A 27,200-nucleotide genomic window follows, 5' to 3' on the forward strand; every position below is an offset into this window, starting at 1 on the left:
ACAGAATTTCTCTCAGAGAACTCCTAATGCACTTAATCTGGTCACTAAGAGGGAAGGCAGGCTCACTGGATCCTTGTGCAGAAGCTAGGCATTTCCTGACAACACAGAAACCTGTTCATTATTTTATGCTCACCCTAGTACATAAACTAGATGTGTGTTTGCAGTTCTAAAAAGCAAGTGCTACAAATAGGAGATAGTATGAACCCAAAAAAACCACTTAAAACAGCACCACAGTTATCCCAGATACATTATTTATGCTATTTTATTTGCTCAATGGTCATATTTAGAAGGGTGTTGCTTTTACAGGGCTTCAGCTGTTACCAGATTCAGAGAAGATGAAATGCCCTTGAAACAAGGAGCACCCCTTGCTCCTTTTTATGTGTTTCAGGGCATCTGAATACCATTTCTTCTTTATGAGACTGTCTTGTCAGGACTGGTTTTGCGAGTATCAGCTGTTAGTAACCCTGGACTGGATCATAGCTGTTGACTATGATTTTTTAAGAATCTTTTTTCAACTGCAAAAGCTTAGCCAAGCCAGCTTGTGTCGATTCCTGTGTCACTGCTGCCATCTTCGGGAAGTTTCCAATAATGCTGGGTGGGCTGTTCTTTGATGTAGATGAATTCCGGCAACCGGGAGATGCACAAATGTACATCTTGCACATTGTTACAAGAACACAGTCTGAATGGCACAGAATAAAAGGTTTTATGTGGGATGCCCTCATTGTGTTAGGGGTATTTTAAAAAAACTCAAGGAAAGGAGTGCCCTGATTTCTATTGCAATGGTGAGAATTAAGCACTGGGTAATCGCCTAGCTCTCATCAGCTTCCCAGCCTGCATGTTCAGTAGTTCATTTCAAGAACCACATTAATGAACCCGTCAGATTTCCAGATCTGTTTGCACATATAAATGTGCAGCTAGATGCTCAAATGCCCAGGGCATGCATGCAGAGCAGCAGTATTATCATATGGAAATAGGTTTGTTGTACTTTTTAAGGGCATATTAATGGAACTCTAAAGCTGCTAAAGCAGAAGCTAAAGCCACAGGCAGTAAAATTCATTCCTCATGACATTCCTTATGAACTGATATATGCATTCAGCAACAAAACATCTTTTTCAAACCTGGGAGAAGTGATATTTTAATGTAGCATTCAACCACTTTGTTGAAAAAAAATCAAGTTTTTACATCACAGTTGTAGTATTGCATGTTCTGCAGGAAAAAATAGTCACTCGGTTATACTTGTTATCAAATGCATTGTCTCACCCTTTCTGAAGGCATCTCAAGAAAACTGTCATTTTCCCTCTTTGCATCCCAGTTCCTAAAAATAATGCTTTCTTCCATGTAAAATTTCACTACTTCTTTGTATCTATTTGAGTGATGACAACATACATGCTAGCTTTATTTTCTTTACAATGTGATTCATGCTCTGACTTTATCTGATCTGGGGTAAATACTATATTGTTCCACTAAGTGACAGAAGATTTCTACCACCATAAGTGGGAGAGGCACATAGTTTGTATTTTATTATGTGCCTATATATATATATTATATAGCTAGGGTTTTGTGCCTATTTTACTTCTAGTTTTCATTTTTATCATTTTTAAGTGGAATTCTGCATTCTTTTCTGATATAAAATAGGGAATTATAGGCACTAGATTACAAAAAAAGTCTTTTAAAAATCCCTGCTTTACATTTTTCATTTTACATCTCCAACTACTTTAAAAGTGTTCCTCTTATTCATAGTTTACTAATCTCCTTATCCCTTGCATCTACTTTCTAAGACATTCCATTAAATTATAAGGTGGCAATGATACCAGGGTTTTTTCAATGTTTCCTCATATAAATACTTTGTAATTTATTATGGAAATCATTTATAGAAATCTTACATTAACCTGCATCCACTTTGCATTTTATTAGTCATCCAGGCATGAAATTGCTAAACATTATACACTAAATAGATGTGATTAGGTGTCTGTACTACTTACTAAAGTTACTTAAATGGGAACAGATTTAAGTCAATACACAATTGTTTTTTCTCTCCAGTGGGGCCAGCAAGAACCTAATAGCTAATTAAATTCCTTTGTCATGTCTGTACTGCAGAGTGAAGTAAGGGATCTCTGCAGTTCTGCATCCCCAAGCAGTGCTGAAACCTCCACCCAGTGTAATACAGCACCATGTAGTGAGAGTAATCCAGGTCCCAAATACACTACAGCTGCATTAGCTACAGATTACTGGAATGGCCGTGAGACTTCCAGCAGGGCTACCCCAAAGCTTCCCAGCAGTGCAGCCTGCAAGTAAAACTCAGTTTTTCCACCTGAAGAAAGAAAGAGTCTAGGCTACTGCTGCACAGAAATGAGAAAGCAGAGAGGAGGAGCGGGTACAAAGGAATTAAGAGCAGAGGAGGATGAGTAGCTGTGACAGCTGGTCCTGAAGGAGGGGTCAGACTCCATGGCAGCAGCTGTTTCTGGGGCTAGGAAGAGCTCCTCAAAGTAGTAGTGTTTAACATCTAAGGTCTTGTCAGAGTCCCTGCAGCCTGACAAGCTAGAAGCCTTGCTCTCTCTGCCTGCTGTCCACAGCTCTGGCACAGGTAAGTAACAGGGACACGAATGCCTTGCAGGGTTTAGCAGCCTGCTGCTTTAGGCAGCTGCTTACTTGGTTTAAGCTTGTCTGGCTTCCTTTTCTAGCAGTAGTTTGGTTGGCACCTAACTGGGCATTCCTTCCTAGTGCTTCAGGGCACAATATTGTTCCGGTAAAGCTGTGCACCTCTGCCAGGGCCATCTATGCCTGTTTCAGCAACCAAAGCCACGGTCTGCTTTGAAAATTGCACAGTGTTTGAACTCACGTCTGCTTGGGTAGTCAGCTATCAGGTAGTTTGTTCAGTGATAACAAGATGTGACTCTCTTATGTGCACATAATAGCACAACCAACACGTTTTCACACTTTCAGTATACCACATAATCTTGTTACTTACTCTGCCCTATAGGCTTTTCCTTCTTATTTTCTGGGATGGGCTAATAAGTCTCACATCCTAGCCAAAATGGTAACAAGACTGTGTAATACCCTTGTGTGTAGGTATGGGTAGAGAAATCTGGAAAGAGCATTCTCTCTTCTCCCACAGAGGCCTGAAGTCACTTCTGAGAGAAGTACCTGGGTCTGACCCTGCTTTTTGTCTTCTATCCCTTGCAGCGCTTAGACTACAAGGCAACAAAGAAGGGGGCTGGGAAGCAGAAATAAGATTGCCAATCGACATAAATCAGCAAATCAGGCTTGGGGAGGTCTGGGACAGGTTTTTTTGAGCTTATGTTGTCAATTTAACCAGCCCACCTTTTCGGTCAATGCCACCTGATGTAAGGCAAGCTCCAGGACAGTATGTTTGGCTGTAGGCACAAACTCACCAGCACTCACTGAAGAGACTTCAGATGTAAATGCCATCATCTAGATCTTAGGAAATGAGCCCACAGGTTGTTTTGCAGGAGTCAGAAAGGAGACTTTTACTAGCAGATTCAAAAGGAAAACATTGAAATCTTGATGCAGTCCTATGCTTAAAGCTTTTTATGTTTATAGAAAATTGCCTCTTATAGTATTGATGGCAAATTGCCCTTAGATTGCAAAAGCTGCTCAGAGAATGCAGCTGTATTCTTGAAACCATGTTTTGACAGATTGTCATGCTTCTCACAGAAGTTTGATTTTAGCTGAAATATGCATAGTAAATGTGTGTACTTTATTATAAGGAAAAATACCAAAATTGCTCTGCAAGTACTACTATGCTTTGCAATTGCCTCATATCTGATAAAACTGGTGTCATTAGAAATGAATTCTTTTTTGTACTGTGGCATTTATCTTCATTGTAGTATTTGCAGGTTTTTCTGTAACTGGCAATTGGCAAAGCCACAAATTCTGAGTAAACATAGCTTCTCCAGATGGTAAATACTCTGCTTTTAAAGTTTCCTGCTGTAAGGACAAGAACTATCAAAAGACAGGGTGTGTGGATGATGGTCTCACACTTGGTTCTGGATATAAAAAAGTGCCAGAGGCAAAGTCAATCCAATATCTGAGATGTCTGGTTCACAGCAGCAGCATGACAAGGACTGTGACCTTCACAGAGGGTGGGGGGTGGTTTTAATTGACTTTGGGTGGAAATAAATAATAAAGTTCATCGTTTCAAAGTGAAAAATACTCAGTCTGTGTTTATAGAGATCTGAACTCTCACCAAGATCCAAGTCCTGCCTTACTTGAAAGTCATGGGGCATGGTAAAATCATATTCTGTGAAATATCGTTTGCGGGCTTTTCTAGAAGAAAAAGAAAATTGTGTGTGTACTTCTCGATCCCTATAACATCATTTTTACTTTGGAAAGTGCATTTGGAAACCATATTTTTCTAAATGGAAAGCCTACAGAGAGACGACTTGGGTCATTCTCTTTGTCATTTCCTGATTGCTTTGAGTTCCCATAAGGCATGCTCATATTTTCAATATAAATGTTTGCTCCAGTCAGAGGCCTATAGTTTGACTACAAAAGCTCACTTAGCATTGAAACTTAGTGCCCTATAATATTTTACATTTTCAAGGAAGTTTTTTAACCAGATGTTGTCCCATGAAGAGAATTAATTTTTACCTATCCAGTGTTTTGTTTGTATTACTATTTAATAAAATACTCTTCAGGTTAAAAAAGTCTGGTTAAAAAAAATCCTGTTATTCGGATAAAGAGCAAACAACTATAAATTTTTTCTATACCGTATAATTATTTGATGGCTGGAATGCAGGATATTCTGTGTGATTGGTGACTATATAGTTACACTCCTCCATTATATTTTCATTTACAAAAGAGAGAGTGGGAAAAAGCATGGAAATACTTTACTGATCACCTCTGTTAGGCAAAGTTTTGACCTTATGAAATCAGAATGTGGTTCTTTAGAGAAATGATCTGAGATGGCTATTGGGAAAGTCCATTGTCTAAAAACTGGAAATCTTCTTCTTTATGTGCTACTATGTGATCTTGGACAAGCACCTTTAGTGTGGATCCTTAGTGGCATTTAGGTACACACATCAACTGAATTAATATCCTCAGATTTTAGAGATCTGTGGCCCAGGTTTTCTACAAATCAGGCTTCAGTCACTAAAACAGTAATAGCAGTCCTCTGTTGCTTCACTGGCATGCAATGAAGGAGGTTTCTTACAGTTCCAAGATGTTCTGATGCTGCAGTGATCAAAGTTGTGCAAGTATTTTAGAATGTTAGCATGCTTATTTTGCTTTGATGTGTAATACATAACCAAACTGGTTTTGAAGACATAAAAATGTCTATTTAGTTCCATATGTGTCTTAGATTATGCATGACTTCTCTGGGATTCTCTTTAGACTATACTATAGCCTTCTCACATTACAAGAGCACTTAAAGTGCATTTTCTGGCAGCTCAATAAATAATAGAATTAACACTTGTCAGCTGTGGTTTATTTCAGCCTTAGCATGAATTATAATGTAGCACTCTTTTGGTTTGTTTTCAAGCTTGATTTTAGAAGAAAGAGTGAGGTAGATGCATTGAAGGTTGATTTCTTGATGTACTTGTTTTCCTGAGAAGGAAGGTAAAAGTCGTAAGCACTGTATTTTAAATGAAAAGGAGAAAAAAGGAAAGGAGATCTGTGTTGGTTTTCTTTGTTATATAGTTATGGTTTTTAAGAATCTTTGCATTGCTTGCATACTAGTTTTGCTCCAGTACTGATGAAGATGTTGATCCTGCTTGCATTCAGTAGCTTTTAATTTTCACAAGTCTTATCAGTAGTGGAGGATCCAGACAGCCACCACTGAATGAGGGATGATAAAAGAGAAAAGGTAGAAGAAATGATTTTTTTAAGATTTTACAAGTCAATATATTATCAGTGACAACAGGTCGTAACAGAAGAAACTGATTTCATTCCATGATGAAATTACAGGTTTGATAACAAAACATAATTGAACAAAATCAATTTCTTCAAGTCTTTTTGTAAGACTTCAGACTAAAGAATATTCTGATAAGGAATTCCTCACCCTATTTATATCAATAAAAACTTTTATTGGGCTGGGTCCCAACTGATGTGGTTGGGGTCAGAGCAGGAGCATTGTCTCATCACTGCCAGGTCATGCAGTATGGATGCCTCATCGTGCTTTGGTCAGGAGGATTTAAGAACTGGCAGATCACAGAAAGCAGTGCTGTCTGTTAAGAATCTATGCAGAGCACGGTATTGGTAGCAGCATTTGACAGGGACTGTCACCAAACCTGTCATGTTTCAATACTCAACAGTGATTCAGAAGTATATAAAAAAAACTTTGCTGATGCAGCACAGCAATGATACAGATTAGTCCCATATAACCAGTGACAAAAACAAGACAATCCTCAGAAAAGTGCCATGAATATGATTTGGGGCTGCGGGAGAGAGGGAGGAGGAATGGTTTAACCAGTGAGAAGCTTAGGATTTTCTCTGTTTAGGTTAAACAAGCTTTGGAGGTATCTTAATTGAAGTACCTAAGCACCTTCACAGGAAGGAAGTATGGGATACTGAAAGGCTCTCTATTTTAGCAGAGAGATACAAACTGGGAAGCAGTGGCTGGAAGCTGAAGCTAGGAAGAGTCAAACTAGACATTAGACACAAATTTTAAAAGTGATTTTGAAGACCCAATGAAACATTGTACTAGAGGTATGAGTGCATCTTTCCTCACCTGATGTCTTTAATCTGGATGTGAATGCTGGCTTTGTAAGACACACCTCGGCTAAAACATGGTCTGTCTTCAGTACAAAGCCAAGAGTGATAACTACAGGAGGGAAGAAATGATAGTTCGGATTTCAACGTGGATTGCAGAAGGCTGATAAGAAATCTGGGTATGTGTTTGAGTTTTACAAGAAGTCCCTAGCGCCTACAGTGCTGCAGATTAAACCTTGTCTGTGACTGCCTCACTGCACACTTCCCTGCATTCTTCTGTGTAGACACAAGGAAGGAGGTAAGGGTGAAAAAGAAAAGGAATATCTGAGTTGAGGAGTAACTTTAAAATAAAAGATGGGAGCTCAAACGTGAAGTTTTGTACAGGGAATGGGAGTATTTTATTGAAGTTGGAAGAAAGATGAATTTATAAGCACTATAGGGAGATATTATCAGAGACCAAAGAAAAGGCATTTGCAGCAGACAAGGGAGAGAGAATGAGAGCTGTGGTGCTTAATCCAAGGGGAAGCAAATCTTTGAAATGTTGCAAAAAAGGAAATGGTAAAATCTTACTTCTAAAAAACCAAGCAGCATAGCATGCAAGGACAAACTCCTTTTCCTTTCATATAAAAAAAAAAAAAAAAAAAAAAAAAAAAAAAAAAAAAAAAAAAGCTACATTCTGCTCCCATTTCCAAACTTAAAACACTATAAATGGGCCAGTCAGGAGTAACTGAGACTGAAGCTTCATTTTTATCACTCTAGTTTGTATTCAGCATCACTGCAGACGTCATCTGCGGCATTTGAATTCCATAGAAGTGACCAGAGTTTGGTCTGATTTTACCTTTTGTTTGAATAATCATAACGATAGGAGGATTTTAAAAACAGGATCTGAATCCCTGTTGAGGTTTTTAATACCCCCTATTCTGAGGTCACTGGATTTAGGATTTCTGCTTGGGTCTATCTCATACATTTTTACAGATATTCAAAAGCCTGTAATAGCCCACACACAGGTTATATTAATTTCCAGTGCCTAAATCCCTTAAGTGCTTTGGGGATTTCCCTGCTAATCCTCTTTTTAATGCAGGGGTAAGTTTGAACCTTTGGGATTTATTCTTTGTGTTGGTTGTTTTCCAACCAAAGAATCTTTCAAGGGTAACAACAGCAAGTGCTAAGTGCGTAAAGACATAGAAAGTTTATCTGCTGTTTATATTAACACAGCAATCTGCCAGTCTTTTTTTGGCACAAGAAGGAAAAGAAAATGTAACTATTATTAGTAATTACAGTACTTATAGTAATTTTAAACACTTACTAATATTACATTTATGCAAAAGTATTAAATCCTGACTGAACATCAAATCCTTTCCTTTCCAAGGGCAAAGTAACTGTGTTAATATTAATGAAGCCATAAAATACAAGTTAACTGACAGCATTTTTGCACTTGCTTGCTGCAACTGTATTTTGTTACCGAAAATTTATCATATTTTTCATGTCTGAAAGTAAAAAATGAAAAAAAACCTATCACAACTGCTCTTTGTTGTAAGTGACATGCCTTTTCTCTATGATGCATGCTTTGCCATAAAAAGGGAGTGCTTAATGCATTTCTGTTGGGAGATGCCTATTTATTCTGACAAACCGATCAGCCTCTGGGGTGTTTCTTTGCCACAGAACTGATTCTACATCTCATCCATTATCTAATAGGATGTGAAAAGAGTATCCTGCCTCACAAAAAAAAAAATCAGGCTTTGTTTCATTACAAGGATGTGGCAGGCCCACTCACAGACTTACTTGCAGGATATACACTTGTTAGTGAAAGGCCCAGTTATACCCTCATGAATGTTTCCAATAGGCCTGTGGGGAAAACATTGGTAACATTGGTACTGAGGATCATTTATTTAAAGGCAAGGATAAAATATGGCCTCTATAATGAGAAAATGCATTTCATGTCTTAAATTGTACTGCAGGAGCCTATGAATTTTATTATTGTAATAAACACCAGTGCCATATAAACTAGCCAGCCAGATTGTCTCTGCAAAATATATGCCCTGGTTATTTTTCTTCTCTTTCTTCATTATTCCTCCCTTTACAATGTTTATGAAAGGTTTAAAATTGTGCTTGCATGGGAAAAGAGAGATCGGAGTAAGGAAAGCAAGCTGAGGCATTGTGTGATAAGGCAGTGATAAAGCAAGTGTATACAAAACACTATCAGACAAATGTTGTCAGTCAGACGTGCTCATAAGGAAATAAAGTCACAAAGGAAAAAGAGACTAGGGTACACAGTAGGAAATTCAATTAAACTTAGGCATAACCATAAAGGCTAAGGGGTAGCGACTCTTTAAGACCTTAGGTATCCAGATGGAAACTCTCTACATGTTTGAACAGAGCTTAACACACCTGAGACTTTTGACCACTAATGCCCTGCAAATCGTTGTTGTATTTAAATGATTCTCTATTACAACAATGCAGCCTCCCCTACAATATACCCCACAAAAAAGTGCCTCCATTGTGAAGCTGTGTGCTAACAACCATGAATGAATTAACAAATCAGTGTTGGTTAAAGTAAAACAAAACATTTTAGATCATTGACAAAATAAAGGGAAGTGACACGAAAGAAATGACACGAAAGCAAACAAGTGATTAGGTTTGATATCTCTGGAAGTTAGAACACTCACTCCACTCCACTGCTCCAAATTTCCCTGCCTTTCTAAATGACAGGATCAATCCTTTTGGACTTGCACTATGCTTCTTTTCATAAAGGGCAGTTTCTTTAACATGACAATAAAATATGATTTTCAGTGCTTCTTGGACAAGTAAAAATACTGCTTGAAAGAGTTCAAAATGAAAATACAAAAGCTGGAATTACTGGCAGACAAACGTTCTAGTGTCATGTCCTCCTGATATCCTTTATTCATTATATGTGAATGCAGCTCTGTATCTAAAAATCAAGACTGTTTTATAAGTCTTGCTTATAATGCCAGTCAGAGTGGCTTACTGCTGAGAGATCTTTCAGAGACTGGAGTTGCATCAAGACAGCATAGCTTTAAAACGGCATAAGAGAGACCCATTCTACATTATTGACTTTCCCCTTACCTGCAAGGACACAGAATTTAATGCAGCATTGATGGGTCAAAGATTTGACACATGTCAAGTCAGATATCTTCATTTTAGAGTTTAGAAAAGGCATCAAACCTGATACATATGAACCACTTTAGGTGGCAGAGGCAGTCAGACTGAGCTAGGGAGAATTGTTTCACTTACCTGCAAAAGACATTCCTTTCAATGAAGCCTTATGTAAAGAAAAATGTTATTTAAGGAGGATAAAACCAGAACAACTGCTAAAAATGCAATGAAGGTCTACAGGTAGATCCCTAAACCCTGCATTAAGTATGCTATCATTGTGTTCTTTCTATGATTTTTTAAACCATCCTATAAAGGTCTATGGCAAGGATATCATTTCCTAGAAAATGGTATTTCATATGGCCTTTTATAAAGTGGTCACCCCCTAGCAAAGTCAGCAATAGTTTCCTATGGAGAAGGCATTTGATTCAGAACTATGAATAGACTATTTCCATTAGCAAACAGTATACAGCAGAACAGCTTTTTTCAGCTATCATCCTTCTTCTATAAATAGATTTCACAGCAGGGAAAGCATACCCATAACTATCTAGTATGACTTTATGTCCCTAAATGAACCATGTTGCAAAATCTCATTTTTTTAATAATGGCATTTATGTTACTTCACTGATAAAATGTATAATAGTCACAGCAAAATTGTGTTAATGATCAGAGTGTACAATAAGGTGCACAATTAGGAGTATTATGGGAATTTAATGGGAAGAGAAGGGCAATGGATGATCTATTGTATGACTCTTCAAGATTGGAACCTGCTGTCTATGTCCCTGTTGTGTTTTTATGACTGGCATGCTTTGGTTTGTTTCCCAGTCCGTGTTCTGCCGTGAATGTAAAGAAGAATTCCATGAAGGGGAATGCAATTCTCTCCTCAGCCCACCAGGAGCCATGGCCCAGAAGGTATGGATCTCACAACTCCTGATCGCTATCCCTGGCCCAGCCAGAGTAACATATGTCAAATGGGTCCTAATTATAATCCTAAGTAAAAGCAATTATGTTCATGCTGAATTACTCCAGCCATCGGAGTTGCCGAATTGGCTTTGCGGTGGATTTCAGTCTCTTTGATTGACAGAGTAGCCGAGTTCTGTCAGGAACACATAGGGCTCTGCCACCAGTAGATAAAGAAAAGGCCTTCCCAGTGGGCTTCTAGGGTTGTCTCTATTCAATGTGAACACTTTTGAAAGGCTTTGTATAGTCTTTTTGCCTTTCAGCATATTTTCAGTGCACCAGTCAGGAAATCATGTGGGTTTGGGCCGAATAACAGGGCTTTCATATAGCCCATGCAGCCTATTGCTAATTTATGTTTTAGCTTACAGAAATAAAAAAATAGAATGTCTAGGCTGCAGACTGTTAGATGATAATTATTCTAGGTTGCTTTATAATTTTGTAGCTATTGTAGCTATAGACCAGGAAAGGAAATAGTATTTCTCTCCTGGCATTTCTCTTTGTTTGAGATTTTCCTTGAAATAAATAAATCATGTAAACCACAGTCTTTCCAACTTAAGAAAAAAAAAAGGAAAGAAAAAAAAAAGAAAGAAGGAAAGGAAAGGAAAGGAAAGGAAGAAAGGAAAGGAAAGGAAAGGAAAGGAAAGGAAAGGAAAGGAAAAGGAAAGGAAAGGAAAGGAAAGGAAAGGAAAGGAAAGGAAAGGAAAGGAAAGGAAAGGAAAGGAAAGGAAAGGAAAGGAAAGGAAAGGAAAGGAAAGGAAAGGAAAGGAAAGGAAAGGAAAGGAAAGGAAAGGGGGGAGAGAGAGTGAAAGAACAGGAAACATATCCCCTAAATATCTCACAGCTTGATGCCCAAGCTGCACTCCTAAGAAACAGAAAACTGGTATTTAGATATCTGGCAGATTTGATGCTAAGAAGAAACTCAAACCCTGAGCCTCCACACAGGCCAATGTGGCAGATAAAGGTTTGTGGGCAGGTGCTGATGAGGGCTTGGATCCAGCCAGCTCTTAGGGAGGTGTGCCAAGCTCCTGTAAATGCCTGCAGGCAGGCTCTGTCTGAGGCTGGATTTCATGAATAGACTGAACACAGACTGACAGGGAGCTGAAATTCTACTGGGAATCTTTGCCATGTGCTACCTGGAGATGGTTCATATGCCATACTTTGCAGACCTTGCACTAGGTCATGACCTGTGTAGAGATTCTTCTCTTTAACCTTTCTTAGTGAAGCTTGTCTAATTTATAAAGAGAATTAGCACTAGTTGAGACAGAACAAAACAGCCTGTATCCTCCTAGTCAGTCAGGGTATCTACCTCTGCTGACCTGGAACATGTGTATTTTATCAGACCCAAAATCCATCTACTTTCCCAGCCTCTAGTGATTTGTGATGTACATGTGGTATTTTATGTTTAGTAGCTATCAGCAGGTTTTTTTTCCCATGAATTTGTGCAACCCATTTTTGAAGCCATATGTATATATGATAAGGACATTTGCAGTTTAGCTGCCCTCAATGAAGAACAATTTAATTTTATTTGCAATAGCCTTAGAGCAGTCTAGAGCAGTCTTCTGGTTCCCATTCACATTTATAGAAAAAACAAAGCAACTTCAACAGAGACATTGAGAGATGCTTAAAGCATTCAACAGCCTAATAAAGCAGGAGACCAAGGCTCACTGTCTTACGTGAATTAAACTGAGCTATAACTTGAGTACATCTCAACATGAACAGAGAGATCTATATTCATTAAGTTACTTATGCTTAGAGTTTTGCCTCGAGTACTGAAAGTTGTCATGGCATGTAAAAAGTGAATTCAACAATGTTGGCTCTGTGAAAGTTAGAGTTCATGTTATTTTTATTTTCTAAGGCAGAGATAAAGGTATGCCAGAAAGAATCAGAATACCATAGGAAGAAGTAATTTATTTTAAATATTTGAATATTGTCATTGCTTTTACTTATAACAGTGGGAGCACTTCACCCATCTGATTCAATCTCACAGCACATGAATTGCACCCAATTAGACCTGTTAACTTAGCAATGTTTGACTACTGTTGCAGTTCTAGTGTCACGTGAATGTTCTTGCTTTTCCTGAAAAATTTCCTCTGAAGGAAGTGTTCCAGAATAGCTAAATGATGGTACCAGAATAATTCTTGCACCTATACAAATCAGGTCCCCTGCACAGACACGACCACAGACTACGCAGGATTCATTGAGACTCCAGTCTAAGCTGAAGTTAATTGACTTAGGTCCGCTCCTCTTCCCCTAATTGAGAGCGGCACTAATTAAACATCTCCACGAGGCGGTGCTGTGCCACTGAAGGAATGTTTTCCCTCATTTTCCTCAGCCGGCCGAGCAACCCGAGCGGTGGCAGAAGCAGGGCGAGCGCAGGGGCTGCCGAGATGCTGCTTTCACCCGCCCAGCATCCCTGCAGAGCCGCCCTGCGCACAGGGCTCCCGCCGCGGGCACACAGACCATTCGAGGGGCATGTCTGGAGAGCAGGGCCCGTGGGACAGTTTCCATCTCTCTCCCTGAAATCGGTGTAAACATTTATCCACCTGTGCTGTGCTTTAAAGCTGTCTGCTCCACTTGGCATCACCTGCCAGGTGCATAGGTCTGTGTGTGAGACCTAACTTGCTGTGATTGCAGTGCTTGGTGAGGCAGTGAGAAGGTTTGTTTTAGTTTTGTCCATGGTCTGTTTCAAGGCAGGAATAATACACTTCCAGGGTTGTCTCCAGTTCATGCAATTTGACTCCTGTCTGGATCCTCTCCATATCATTTATTTTATCAAGACACCTTATTGCCACAACTTCTGCCAGTCAAATTTAAGGATCAAACAAACACACCGCCTAAACTGTTCCTCTCCAGAAGAGGAGCAGGATACATGATCAGTTTCAGAGAAATATGTCCAATAAGAAAAACGCAGGGTTTGCTTTAGCCTCTAGTAGCTGTAGTAGTGAAAGGACCTTCTCTTGCCTTCACATTTCTGCAAATGCCTGCAGGTCTTTGATCAACAATATGAAACACTGTGGACACGTTCAGGCCTAAGTGTGACAGAGGTGAATATGGTGGAGCACGAGGAGTGTGACAGAGGTGAAAGAAAAATGAAGAAGGAGAGTTGTTGCAGAGGAGTTGGGTGAGCAGCAGTGGATGGCAGCAGAGAGAGCAGGAAGAGCTGTGGTGGTGCTCCATGCAGCTCTCTTAAGGTGTGTCAGGGCACTGCAAGGGCTGTCTACTTCCTGGGGATTTTCCATGTGCCAGGGCAGGGCCTGAGGACAGGGATGAGCCAAAATGGTGGCAGGTGGGTCCACAGGCGGCCTCTGACTGGGCTGGGCAGGGATGTGAGCAGCTGGAGATGGGCCCTGCTGCAGTGCACCAGGCAGTGACATGGGTTCCTGGGCCGTGAACAGGGATTAGCAGGGATTAGCAGGGGACTGGGACAGCAAGGTCTGATGGTACCCTCAGAGCCTGACACCAGTTTAGAAGACTTGGAGAAAGAGAGCCCTCAGAAGTGGAGATAGAGCCTGATATAGGGGAATTTGAGTGGCCATGAAAGCCAAGGGCTGACTGGAGGGACTGTAACCTGTCAGATGGAGCAGAAGCTCCAGAAACAGGAAAAGAAAGAGAGAATTGAAATGACATGGCGCAGCTATGAGGGTCCAGGAAACATAAATGGTGGTGGTGCTTGGGCAGATGTCAAAAGGAGGGAGGAGGAAGCCTGAGGTACAGAGAGGGGAGTGAGGGGTGTGTAGCTGGTGGGACTGTGAAGGAGGGAAGAGAAGGATGGAAGGGGCAATGAGGTAAGTTGGCAGGAGGAAGGAAGAGAGCAACCATGACTGCGGGACATAGGAGGGATAAAGCAGGTGCCACGTGCGGGTCTCTGAAAGCCTATTCCAAATGAAGGAGTTGGAAGCTTTAGGGAAGCTAAATGGCATTACTTGCTGCTTGGGGTAAAAGGCAAACTCAGCAGCAAGCGTGCAGAGGGCAGCCCAGCTTTAACTACTGGCGTATCTTGACCTTTCAGATCTGTGCACAGATATTGCATGGCCCATTGGGAAGGATAAAAGGTTTTCTTTATGCTGAAATGTCAACTTTTAGCCCAGATAGGCCATTGGAAGCTTATCTTAAACATTTACTTACTGGTGCAAGACTATTTCCCATCCTAGTGTGTAAAGTACATTATTTCAGGGAAAATAAAATTTATCTGTGGCAATATCAGTTGAGAAGCTTTGTTTTAAAACTGTTGCAGCCTCCTGGAGCTGTTTGAACTTTGGGATGACAGAAGAAATCATATTTGATTAATTAAAAGGCACAGTGTGCATGATGGAATCAATGACATGGTAAAGGTGACTCCAGCCAGATTTAGGTTTAGAAATAACCACATAGTCCCTGCAATGTACACCACAAAACCAAGCTTCCTGGCCTCTTTTAACCTCACACACAGACAGTCTGTGCTGGTGGGGAATCTAGCCATAAACCAGCTTCCTCTGTAAGTCCCCACCCTAAAATTAGCCTAGCTTTCCTAGCACAAAACCTTTCTAGATGGTTTTCCTTTTACAAGGATAAGCAATACACCTTCTTGCTCACTAGCAACTGGACAATAAAATGTGGCCACATATTAGATTTGAACTTTCTCAGAGTAGCTCCCAGGATGGTTTCAGTGCTGGGCATGTTGATGAGACACTGGCAAGGTAAACTGTAACAGCAATGACACGAATGTAAAAGCGGTGCCTATGTAAATAAGTGAGTAGAATATGGGGCACTGAGTCATTAGTGTTTGGGGAGGGAAAGGTAACACAACTTGGATGAAATGTGTTATTAAAAAGTATGTTTGAGAGTTGGTTCTGTGGACAAACTTTCTCCAAGAAGCTGCTGATTATCTTGTCCTACCAAACTCCTTCAAAATCCTGTCCAAACACACCTAGTCTCAGTCCAAGCCTTAATTCCAGCTAGTCAGAGAAGGAGTCTGTTCTAGCAAGTCTGGCCCTGCAATCCATGCAATCCAGTAAAATCCTTCTCTAAATATTCATCATTAGCTGCTGATGCAGCTAAAAATTCTTACCCATTTCTCACGCACAGGTTACAGACTAAGTGGTGTAAATTTCTGCCATTTTGTTACACTGAAAATGTCATTACCTGCTAAAGGTGTTCATTTCAGACCATGTTCACTGTAAATGCAAAGTAAAAAATGTATTGCTGGTTTTATCAAAGTCTTAGCTTATCAGTGAAGTATTTTTATACCATTTACAATAACAGTAGGACTTACAGTTCAAATTATAGTTAAAATGAAGGATATGTGAACTTTCTGGTAGCACCCATTTCCCTGGTATTATTTTTAACCTTCCACTGTTTCTCTGGGTTCTAGGCTCAATAGCTGCAGTCTGGAATGGGCTGGTATAGTGAATCCTTTACCAGAAGGAGCTTGATGTTGATATTGAAGGATTTTTTTTTCCTTCTTATTCTATAATCTGCTTGGAGTCAGTCTTATTTGTTTGTTAACAGACTCCTCTGATGCACAAGCCAATGTTGATGTCTTTCATCCAAGTCGGTTATGCCTTTGTGCTCTTTGTTGTCCTCAAGACTGTTTTTAGCCATCCTTCAAGGCTGTATTTGGGTAACTGACCACTTGAGTGTAGTTTATAATGGTGGGGCCTCCCATATCATCCTGTGCCTCTGCTTTCAAGGCTTCTTCTGTCATCCCATGTCATTACTCCTCTGCACAGCATTTTATTGTAGGGTCAGAGACAGTTTGTTCTGACCAATAGTACCTATAATGGTCATTGCTGCCTGTTAGTTACAAAAATACATGGAACTGTTGAACCATGCAATGATACAAAAATTGTACAAAAGCAAAAACAGAACAGGGGAATCGTCACCAGGTCATTCAATAACTGCTGTCATAGGCAAACCCAAATCTCTAGGCATGCCAAGACAAGTTCAGATAAAGCCTGATGGGTCCTGAGGCTCATGGTGCTGGCTTGGCAAAAAGGCTGTGGTCTCTTACAATAAACAGCAACACCATTTTTACTGAGGCATAAAAATACATGTTCTAAACCTTCAGCTCTTCCAGTGTAAATTTATAGCTAGCGCTGTAAAACTTGACTTCAGCTCCACTCTTAACCTGTGGGACACTGCCTGTCCTGGCTGTAGCCCTAAGCTGGAGGCCTTTGTCACCAAATCCCTTCCACCAAAAGCCCTTCCCAGACTCACCACTTTCAAATCAAACCTCAGCTGTTCCTTGTTTGGAACTCATCCCTCACAGTGTTCAGGTAGCTAACACAGGATCCAGGTAATAGTTCTGTTGTTCTGCAACTGGCAGTATAAAATTTATCCAGCACCTCTGTCAGCCCAGGAACCCATCAGACCTAACCAAAAGCAGAACAGTCAGTGCCTCAGCTGAATCAGGGCAAACCTGACCCTCTTCATCAGCACACACTTCCAGGGCCCTGGCTGCACTCTAACCAGTTTCTGGGCTCAAACCTGACTCGGGCATGATGTCTCAAGTGAACAATTGGCTCAAAGCAGACCCATAGGATCACTTCCCAGATGTGTTTTTTGCTGCTCAGGTGCAACATAAAGGCACGTTCATGTGCTTGTGCTCACACATCCAGGAAAGCCTGTCAGAGCCCCTGGCATGCTGCTGAAGGCTGTTGGAATGTAGCTCCTGGAAAAGCCCATCTTTTCCTCCCATTGCCTCCTGTGTGCAGGTCTCGGAGTTGACAGTAGGGGGTAGGAAATGCACAGGTATTGCCTGCCAGGCTTCCTTCTCCATCGTGGAATGACAGATGCTAACGCCCCATGCTGCAGATTTCCAGCAAGCATGTAGGGTTGTGAAGCCTGGTCTCTAAGCAGCTAATGATAATATAAATATTAAACGCTAACCACAAAAAAACATTAATTATTTCCCTGTATTTTAGTGAAAGGAAAGCTACTGAAAAGGTTCATCATGCATAGTATCTTTCAATGAGTCCTGAGTCACAGTATGAAATGTGGAACATCTATTATTAGGCCATTGGTTTATATTTTTTTCCCATCAGGTAAATTTTAAAAGTTAAATAAAACATGACTGTACAAGGAATGGCACACCTAGCTTGATTTCTAAAATACCTTAAACAACTGAAAAAGAAACTGAGGCTCAGGGTTTTAGTATTTGGTATACTCAAAATGTCAAGCTCAGGACATTTCAACCCACAGGTGCCTAATTAAAGGAGCAAGAAAAATAACTATAACAGCGAAATGTCCTGTAAAATTAATCTCTGTGTTATAAATAAGGATACACCAGAGGAAATCTGAGAATAGGTCTTAACTTCCTGTCTAATGAGAAGTAGATGCTAACTATAAAGAGAATTTCAGCTTTCCTATTTTGGGCAGCAATAAAGCAAAAAAGATGTGACAGATTGCTTTTGTTTATGAGGTTAAGCTGACAGCCATTTTCAGCAGTGTTGCCACTTAGGAGAGAAGGCACGTTCTTCATTCTACTCATGGAAAACTGTTATATAAGAATGACCTGTATTAGATTAGATTTTCGGCTTTAGATCAGTGCAAATTCAATATTCACCATCTACCTGAATTTAATTCATTATATGAATGGCTGCAACACACAGAGTGAGAACCTTGATGTGCAGTGTCACCAAACTAGAGCACTCTTTCATCTTGTATCCAATATAATACCCTGTGTATATCAATTTGATTTTAACTAGTTGCTGTCATCACAAAGCAGCTCTTTCATTTTATGTCAGAATTCCCTAGGCATACTCGACAAATTGGCTCACACAAAGCTGCTTCATGTGGATTTAACCGGATCATTGTAGTACTGGCACCTCTATTTTTCCTGTGTGTGAAACGTAATCTCATTGAATTAATATCTTTTCTATTCCTTATCTATAGCCACATTTTAGCATTTTGAATTAGCCTAAATCTGTCTCTAAAATAGAGCAATAGTCCCATAGCTATGCACACCTCTCTTTGTGTGATTTTGACTCTTAAATGACTCAAATAATCCATTTTCTTCCAAAAACCTCTAGCCTATCTAGTGCCCTAGACACCTGCTATTTTTACTCCCTGCAGTAAAAGGCACAAATAAATACGGCAGTATGTTAATTCCTGTGGTCATGTTAATAAAACAGCCCTTTTGAAGCCAAGAAGACAAAATAAATTTAAGTTGGACTGTCACCATCCATTGTAGATCAGGCTTCAACAGCTGAGGCTGATTTTGCTTAGAGCTCTAGCTCTAGTGGGCTGCGTTAACCTAAATATTATGGTGGGATGAACATTGCTCATGCACAATGAATTATTCTTTGTCTTCCTTTCAGATGCTTTCAAATATACATATACATAGGTTTTCTCATATTCTTGTTAGAAAATGAGTAATAGTTCCTGTTTTGCGACATCCAAACCTTTTTAAAATTCTGTATTTCACATAAAGTGAAATAATTTTACATATTTCTATTACCCTAAATAAAAAGCTTATTTTTGCAAGTAAAATTCTCTTAAAACCAAGCATTTCTGATCAAAAGCAAATGTATTTTGGATTTAAAGAAAGCTTCACTAGGATACATTTTTTAAAGTTATGCATGACCAGCTTTTTTGTTTGTTGGGGAGAGATGAAGCACCAAGGGCAAACAAGCAGGAATACAGAAATTACATCCACTTAAAGCAAAGCACAAAGAAGGTTAACAGTCGCATATTCTATTCTGAATTAAGGGTCTTCAGTTTTGAGATGTTGTCTATACCAGGCAAAATAAGCATGATCATTAAAGAAGTGTGCTAACATAAGGCAGTATATAATTTGGTGGATGTCAAAATCTAACATTATGTATCTAAGACTTCCAGTATTTTGAACAAGAAGCTTTGCCATGAATGTTTTTAATCTAGGTGGCACTGCTTAGTTACTGTCTGCAAACACATTCTTCATTTGCTTCAATGTAGTTCTACTGACAGGTCGATGTGTACTCTATCACCTGAATGAGAAGATGCTGCTCTAAGAAGGACATTTTATTTCTATTTCAAGATACTTTCTGTCCCTGTAGATCTCTTTCCAGTACTGCATGATATTGATTAACTGCAAAGAAAGCATTCCATGTACATGGTTTTGTATTGTTGTATGGTCCTCGACCGTCTCTGTGGTCTCTTTATCCCTGTTAGTTTTTCCAGAAGACTCAGCATGGAAACAGAAGTAAATCTATGTCCTTCAGTGTGACCCAGAGATAATAAGACAACCTTTTGCTCCTGTCTCCCTAAGGAAATACTGCAGGGGGGGATATTGAATAGTGCTTACATCAGCTCTTTCTATAGCTTGCTGTTATTTATGGGTATTCATTCCTAGCCATACTATGCAGCACAGTTGAGAATCAAAAAAACTATTCATAAAGTAGCATGGATGAAATCTAGTTGCTTTTAAATAGTGCTGGAACAAACGTTCCATACTAACTGGGGAACTAGAGCATATTGAGTTGAGTGAGCATCATAAGTGATCAAAGTCCCCCGTCCTCAGCAAACTGACATGTGATGCACACCTGGGGCATCTCTGAACTTCCTGTCCAAGAGCAGACAGAACAAGAAAAGTTAGAGACCCCTCTGTTTAACAGACCTAGGCCATTTTCAAGGAGATTGGGTTTGCTAGGTTAGGATGTAAGAACATAATTTAAATAGATTTTAAATAGATAATAGATTTTTAACTGATAATGAAGAATTGCCATACACCTTTTCTTTATTGTTGGAAGAAAAAATGCAGATAAATATATGTGTGCTTGCCATCACTGGTTGTGGAGCACTAAATAATGCACATGAACACTGAAGGCTTATGGATCTGAATGGTATGATTTCTTCACTAAATCAGAGGGACTCCATCACTGTGCCATTTCTCTGCATTTGGTTCATGCAGCAGGAAGTTTTTAACTTAGCATTCAGCAAGACTGGGCATAGGAGAGGTGTTTCAGCTCTAATGGGCTGAAAGATCATGCTGCTGCATCTAGTTCATGATGGAATTTTTGCAATGGAAAATACTAAAATAATAATTATTGACCGCTTTTTTCAGCAATTTGTTCTTGGTGAACTGCATGTGTGGCTAGAAGTTGTGCCTTTTAGTTATTCCTAAGGTCTCCCATTTTTATTTGCAGAACTAAGACCAAAAATGTTTATACAAATAAAGTTAGCAATTTAGTATGTGAAATTTTGCCTCAGTGTCCTTTGCTATTAGATCACAACAAAGACATGAAGATGGAGAAAAAAATAAGTTTGCAAGTATTAAAACATTGGACTTGGACTATTTGAGAAAACAGAGCCAGTGTGAAGCTCATCTGGACTGATTACAAAAACTTAAAATACTTCTGGTCTTCTCATTCAGTGCTTCTGAAAAGAATAGCAATGTTTTGTCACTGCTGTAGTGATTTTCGACTGTATGCCTGTTAAGCAATTAACTCCCATTAAAATGAGATATCTTCCTATTTCTGTCACGGGGGAAACTGAGGCTCACGTCAAGTGTTCCCTGCTCTCCCACTCTGCCTCTCTGAACTAGCTCAGATTGCTTGCAAAAGTTGTCCTTCCTTAAGGATGTAGGTGTTGAAAAATCAATACTAGATTATGTTCTTTGCTATTAGCCTGAGCAGCTTTTTCTATTTCCCAGAACTTACTAATGTGCTGTTGTATAGAGGTCATCTTTCTGCCGAATTGCTGAATAATCCAGCAGGGTGCAGGGCCGAGTTCTCTCTCCACAAGCAGAGAGACAAAAGTAAAAGTCATTTCTAGGATACAGATAAGAAGACTTCATTCACTTTTGTCACCTCTACATGAGAAAGATAAGAAAATTAGAGAGTCTTAAGTGAGGAGCAACAAGAGACATTCACAGACTGAGAAGACTGATGTAGGTTGTAAAATAAATAATGGCAAACATATTTTTGATGTCTTCTGATTAGAAGACAGTGAGGGTTTTTTTTGTTGTTGTTGTTTTGTGTTTTGGTTTGGTTTTCCTTAAATGCGCATGGCAACAGCCACTAGATGAGCTGGAAAATTTCTGCAGATGTTGGTCCTTGTTATTCCATTTTAACTCAAGTCATTTCAGCCAAGAATGAAAATTGAGGCACTACTTGCTGACAGAACTTATATGTTTTATCAATACTAGATGACCAAAATTAAGCAAAGTTATGGCTTTGTTGCATTGCTTAAAGTTGGACCAATTTCTGTCTTAATAGAAATAAATATATTAAAAATTATCCATATAAATAAATATGAAAGTCTATCCACATAAAAGCCTATATTTAGAAGGTGTACACTAAGAAGTTACAGGAATTGTTATAAATTATATAGTTTTGTTTCAGTTCATCATTTTCCCACATGCTTGAATAAAACCATATTATGAATGGAGAGAGCAGAGCTTCAAGGTTAGAACCTACATGCATTGTTTGTAGGCTCTATTCACATGGTTGCCAGCATTGTGTGATGGAAATGACCCAAGGCACTGCCATCTCTTGTCCTTGTACTATCATTTTAGGTAGGAAACAGCCAAATAGGCCACTTGTGTAGATTATGTAATTTTGTCCCAGTCATAAATAGGACAAACACAGGAGTCCCTTTTATACTCTTCATGATGACTTTTTCCTTCTGTGTCATTCTGTCTGGGGAACTTTCATTGCTCACGAGTGGGGTTTTTTACTTTTATTCCAAAATTTTTGTTTATGCTTGTTACATTTGTGTAGAGTTACATCAGAATGAAACTCAGACCCCCAATACAACAGAGTACACTTTATTATGAAAAACAATTTCCTTCCAGGCACCCCACCATCCTGCATCACCAGGTATCGCACTTCCTTGGTGTTTTTGCTTTTCTTGCAAGAAGGGCTTTAATCCCTGAGGCAGAATCAAACCTGTGGTGTCTAACATGTGATGTTGTCAGCCAGGTTCACCTGACTCCTCCTTTGCCTTCCCTTTTGTTTCACCTGTCTTGGTGCATTTGCAGCACAGCTCGATGCCGCAGTGAGTGCTCTCCCTCTCTCTTTGCAGGGGTATGTAGTTGATGAACATGCAGCCATGCAAGCTCGATGGGAAGAAGCATCTAGAGAAACAATCAAGAAGACAACCAAGCCATGCCCCAACTGCAATATTCCAGTAGAAAAAAATGGTAAGTTTATTGGATATCTTGTACTTACCTGTCTCTTAAAATTCATTTTACAGTATAAACATATGAATGTGCAGGTGTACGTATGCATAATATTATTCCAAAAGGGGGAGAGCACAAAAAACTTGAATCTATGTGTCACCTTATCTAAATTATCTTGAAAACAATAACTAAATCACTCAGTTTTAAAACCACTAATTAATCCTCACAAAATATCCAGCTATTTTTTAGACTGGGGAAATGAGGCACTGGATGTAGCATTCATATGACTGGATATCCAGCTAGTTATCCAGACTTTCCACTGTCACTGGGAAAAATAAACATTTATAGGGTAAAACTCATCTCCCAATGAAGCAGAACATATGCAGGCCGGAAAATCACACCTAAAAGTGGGGTGTGAAGAATTAGTCCTGCTGTAGATGTCTACACAGTACAAGGCTGAATTTGGGTGAGATTAATCCCAACCCAGCCACGTTCCATGGTAGAAGAGCAAGTTAGAGGAGGCAACCTGAGTCCTGACAAACAGTTTGCATTAATCAGTGCTTACCATGTAGGAAGAAAAGTAATCTGCTGGAACTGGGATGTTTAAAATGAAGAACAGTAATGGTAAATAGGCTGTGCTTTATACAAGACTCAATTGTATTTATGTTAATTAATAAGAGTATATTAACATGAGTGCCTAAATATTATACAAGTACTTCGAGGGTGCTTCCCAGTTTTGTGGCGTTCACATGGGACACTGAAAACACCAAATAAGGCAATATGAACTGCAAGGGGAGAACACTTTGAGCAGTGACACTGCAGAAATATTACTGGGGAAGAAATAGGACAAAATCCTGAAATCTGGGGTTTGATGAAAGAAAATGCAGTTGGCAGATGGAAAGTGGGAGACACCTTCAAGCACAAGAAGCAGAAGGAAAGAAAGCTTGAATTGAAGAGTGGGAAGGTGAGACAAGATTTGGCATAGTGTGGAGAGCAAGGTGGGCAGCAGAAGACAAATAACAGAGGCCTAGGTCAAAAAATTATTTGTAGATTTGCAAATAAAATCATGAAGCTTAAAAAGTGCAGTGTTTGCCTTCTTCTTTGGTCATGGGTACTGCACATGCCAGCTTCTAGGCTGCCATTTGTAAACTTAAAGAAGCACTTCAGAGCTGCCAAAGTACAGCTGCTGTCAAGAGACTGACAACTGTATCCTGATGTCTGCCAGCAGTCCTCATTTGGGAGCAGTACACTGACTCCACACAGGAGAATAATTCTGCTTTCCTTCCCCACATTCTGTGGACAGTGTCTTTTACAAGGAACAGTGACAATGCCAATAACTTTTCTGTAATAGCCCACATAAACTACAGGTATTGTAGAATATTTCTGGATGCCAGTAACTTTCCTGTCATAGCTGAAGTGAAAGAGAGAAACACTTTCCCACAGCGAAGGCCCCGGTCTGAGTGAGTTTAGACACACATCCCTGTCTCTCAGGGAGCTGCTGTACTCACAGAGCTGTAGGTCCCATTGCTTGAGGCACTCTCCACTCTTGGCTGCTGATCTCAGCTGCCATGCAGCAGAGAATAACAAGATTTATGCACCTTAGCAGGGAGGGCACATGTTTTACAGAGGGCACTTAATGGGTTGGGTCCTGCACCAGGACTGAGATGAGTTTTACCCAGTGATGGCTTAATACAAACTGTAAGAGAGGACTGGATCTAAACTTTAAATAAACTGGAACATGGAGGCTGGCCATTTGTATGTTTAGATTTAAATAAGATAAAAATCTTTCTGGCACATTGCATTTCTTACACAAAGATATAAACTGACAAATAGACCTTGCTATCACAAGTGGTTTTCTCTCTGTGTCAGGTGAAGCAGACAGGCCTGTTTTAACAAACCAATTTTTGTTTGTTTTTGCCTTCTGAGAAACATTCTGGAGTGGCATTTTTAAAAACATGGTGTAAGGGCAGCAGCTCATACAGCAGGAAATACACACTCCCTGTACCTCCCATCACCATTTGGAGTCAAACCAAGATGACATTTCAGCATTTCTTCATAGTGCATGCTTTTTTCTCAGTTTGAATTATACAAAAGATCTCTCTGTGTGGTAAGCAACATAATTTCAACTTGAAGTGTATTTCTGTAACGACCTTTGACAATGTTAATGTTTATATATTACAAAATAAATTTTTGATCAAGGTTATGAGCAGAGAAATTAAAGCTGCTGTCATGGTATGGAGAAGTAAAAACATTTATATGATGCAAAAAAACCATTTATATGATCAAGAGGCTGCTTCAGATACTAAAAAGGTCAAATCAGCTTAAATCACTAATGTCATTTTTGTGTGATCAGGAGTCAGGCACCAAAGTCTATATCTTCTGATTTACCAACTTTGCAAATCTTGCAAATCTTTGAATCCAAATTCAAAAAAATGATTTAATTTTGTTTATCTTTTGGCTCACAGCTGGACTAGTGTAAAGCAACCTAGAGGAGGTACCTCCAGGAGTGCTTTGAAAGGCCACAGACTATCATCTCTTTTCCCTATCCCTAGCATAGTCTTTTCTAATTTCCTCCTCCCCCTTCAGTCCTTCAAGTGAGAAATGCACATTAAAGCCCATTAAGAGAGGAGTAGCAGGTTTTAGAAAGCCCAGGGAAATATTCTTTGGGTTTGTACTTTCTTTTATTAAATAATTTACTTAGTTGGTAAATTAATGTCTAAGAAAGTTGATTTTAATGCTCTTAATTGTTGATTAACATCTCTAAGTGTTTTCCAAGTACCAAAGCCATTCTGTTGCTATTTTGCAGGTGGCTGCATGCACATGAAATGTCCTCGCCCTCAGTGCAGGTTTGAGTGGTGCTGGAACTGTGGCCTGGAGTGGAACAGAACCTGCATGGGAGATCACTGGTTTGAGTAGCAGGGCTGAGGCCGGTCCATGCTGCTGCTAAAGCTTGTTTTTATCAGGGTCAAATTCTGAACCACTTGCTTAAACAAAAATCCCAGTGGTTTTAGGGACACAGAGTTCAGAAGCTGGCCTAGTTTGTTGGCTTTTTGCTTTATTGCATATGCAATCATACCAAAATCACATTGAAGTTATGCCAAGGCTTTTAAATCCACTAAGTTAAAAGAGTAATTGTTTTAATGGACAGACTTGCTCATCGTGGTACAAAGAGGGGTAAATTACAACTTCTTGAACTTGTCCAGTCTATCAACTGTCTCAATGGACAGTTGGCAGGGTTATCATGAGGAACTTGACATTCATAGTCAGGAATCCATAACTCTTGCAAGAGGGAGCAGCCTGCATATGTGTGTGTCTGAGTGTGCGAGCATCAAGGGCAGGTGGAACATGTTTCCTGCATCATCTGCTTTTCTTCTTCGCTCATTCAGCACAATTTTTGATTTCAAGGCAGTATTTCTTAACAGCATTTTTGGCAGAGGCTGTGGCTGTGGTTCCTTAGTGTTTACTCAGGGTTTCTTCCTAAGGGGCTTTTTACAGGAGTTTTGTTTTCAGATGAAATTTTCATGGAAACACCCAGCTTTATGCCATACCTGTGCTTGTGTGTTTGTGATATACAACACAAAGCCAGCCTACCTACTCATTTTAGACTTTGTTACCATGGGAAGATTAGCTAAGGATGCAGTTTCAGCCCTGTCCATGGCTGTTGGTGCAGTGGTGACTGGATCCAATTATGTGTTGTGCAAGCTACACTCACAGGGCTTCATTTTTCTTGTACTTATGGAATGCTTTGGATGTGGCAAAGTGAAGCAGGAGGAGACTTCTCAGGGCTTTTCTCAACCATGATTCTTCTAAATTGAATTAGAATATGGGTATGTTTCTGAAAATGTATTTATTGCTCTAATGGTGTGGGGCAGAGGGACAGCTTCATTTTACGTTAACACAGTAAGTAAAGTTTAATAGCATTTCCAAGTCTGAACAATTTTACTGTTTGTGATCTTTACATTCATTGACGTTTTACTCTGAAATGAAATGGGTAATGTCCACATCCAACACACCTTGTAAGGATTTGCACAATTTAGTTCTGGAGAAAAAAAAAAACACACAATAAATAATGTGGTCAAAATTTTAGACTTTATTTCTTTTTTTTTTTTTATTTGAATACAAAGTAAGTGAGTACAAAAATACTGGGTGGGTCATGCATTGCCTTGACTGATTCAAACTCCCAGCTGAGACGCTAGCCCTTTGATCAAGACATAATGTTAGCACAAAATAAGTTCCACAACCATGGTCTTCTTTTATCAAGTTTGAACTAATATTTTGTATGGCATGACTGTAGAGGTCTGAAAATATGGGTGGGTCTCAAATCAGGGCAGAGCATGAAGCTTGAGGCATGCAAAAAATCCCAGGCTCACTAGTAAAAATG

The 27,200-nt window shown here is 39.6% G+C and overlaps 1 protein-coding gene across 1 annotated transcript in view; it reads left to right on the plus strand.

Moving 5' to 3' along the window:
- Positions 1-26,910, plus strand: part of PRKN (parkin RBR E3 ubiquitin protein ligase) — a 682,953-nt gene extending 656,043 nt beyond the window's left edge. Inside the window, exons 10-12 of the mRNA XM_038130606.1 lie at positions 10,606-10,692; positions 22,723-22,840; positions 25,626-26,910. Of these exons, the coding sequence (XP_037986534.1) occupies positions 10,606-10,692; positions 22,723-22,840; positions 25,626-25,735 (315 nt within the window). The 3' untranslated portion in view covers positions 25,736-26,910. The remainder of the gene's footprint in view (positions 1-10,605; positions 10,693-22,722; positions 22,841-25,625) is intronic.
- The last annotated feature ends 290 nt before the right edge of the window (positions 26,911-27,200 follow it).

This window comes from Motacilla alba, chromosome 3 (genome assembly GCF_015832195.1).
Source record: "Motacilla alba alba isolate MOTALB_02 chromosome 3, Motacilla_alba_V1.0_pri, whole genome shotgun sequence".
In the NCBI taxonomy this organism is placed as follows: domain Eukaryota; kingdom Metazoa; phylum Chordata; class Aves; order Passeriformes; family Motacillidae; genus Motacilla; species Motacilla alba.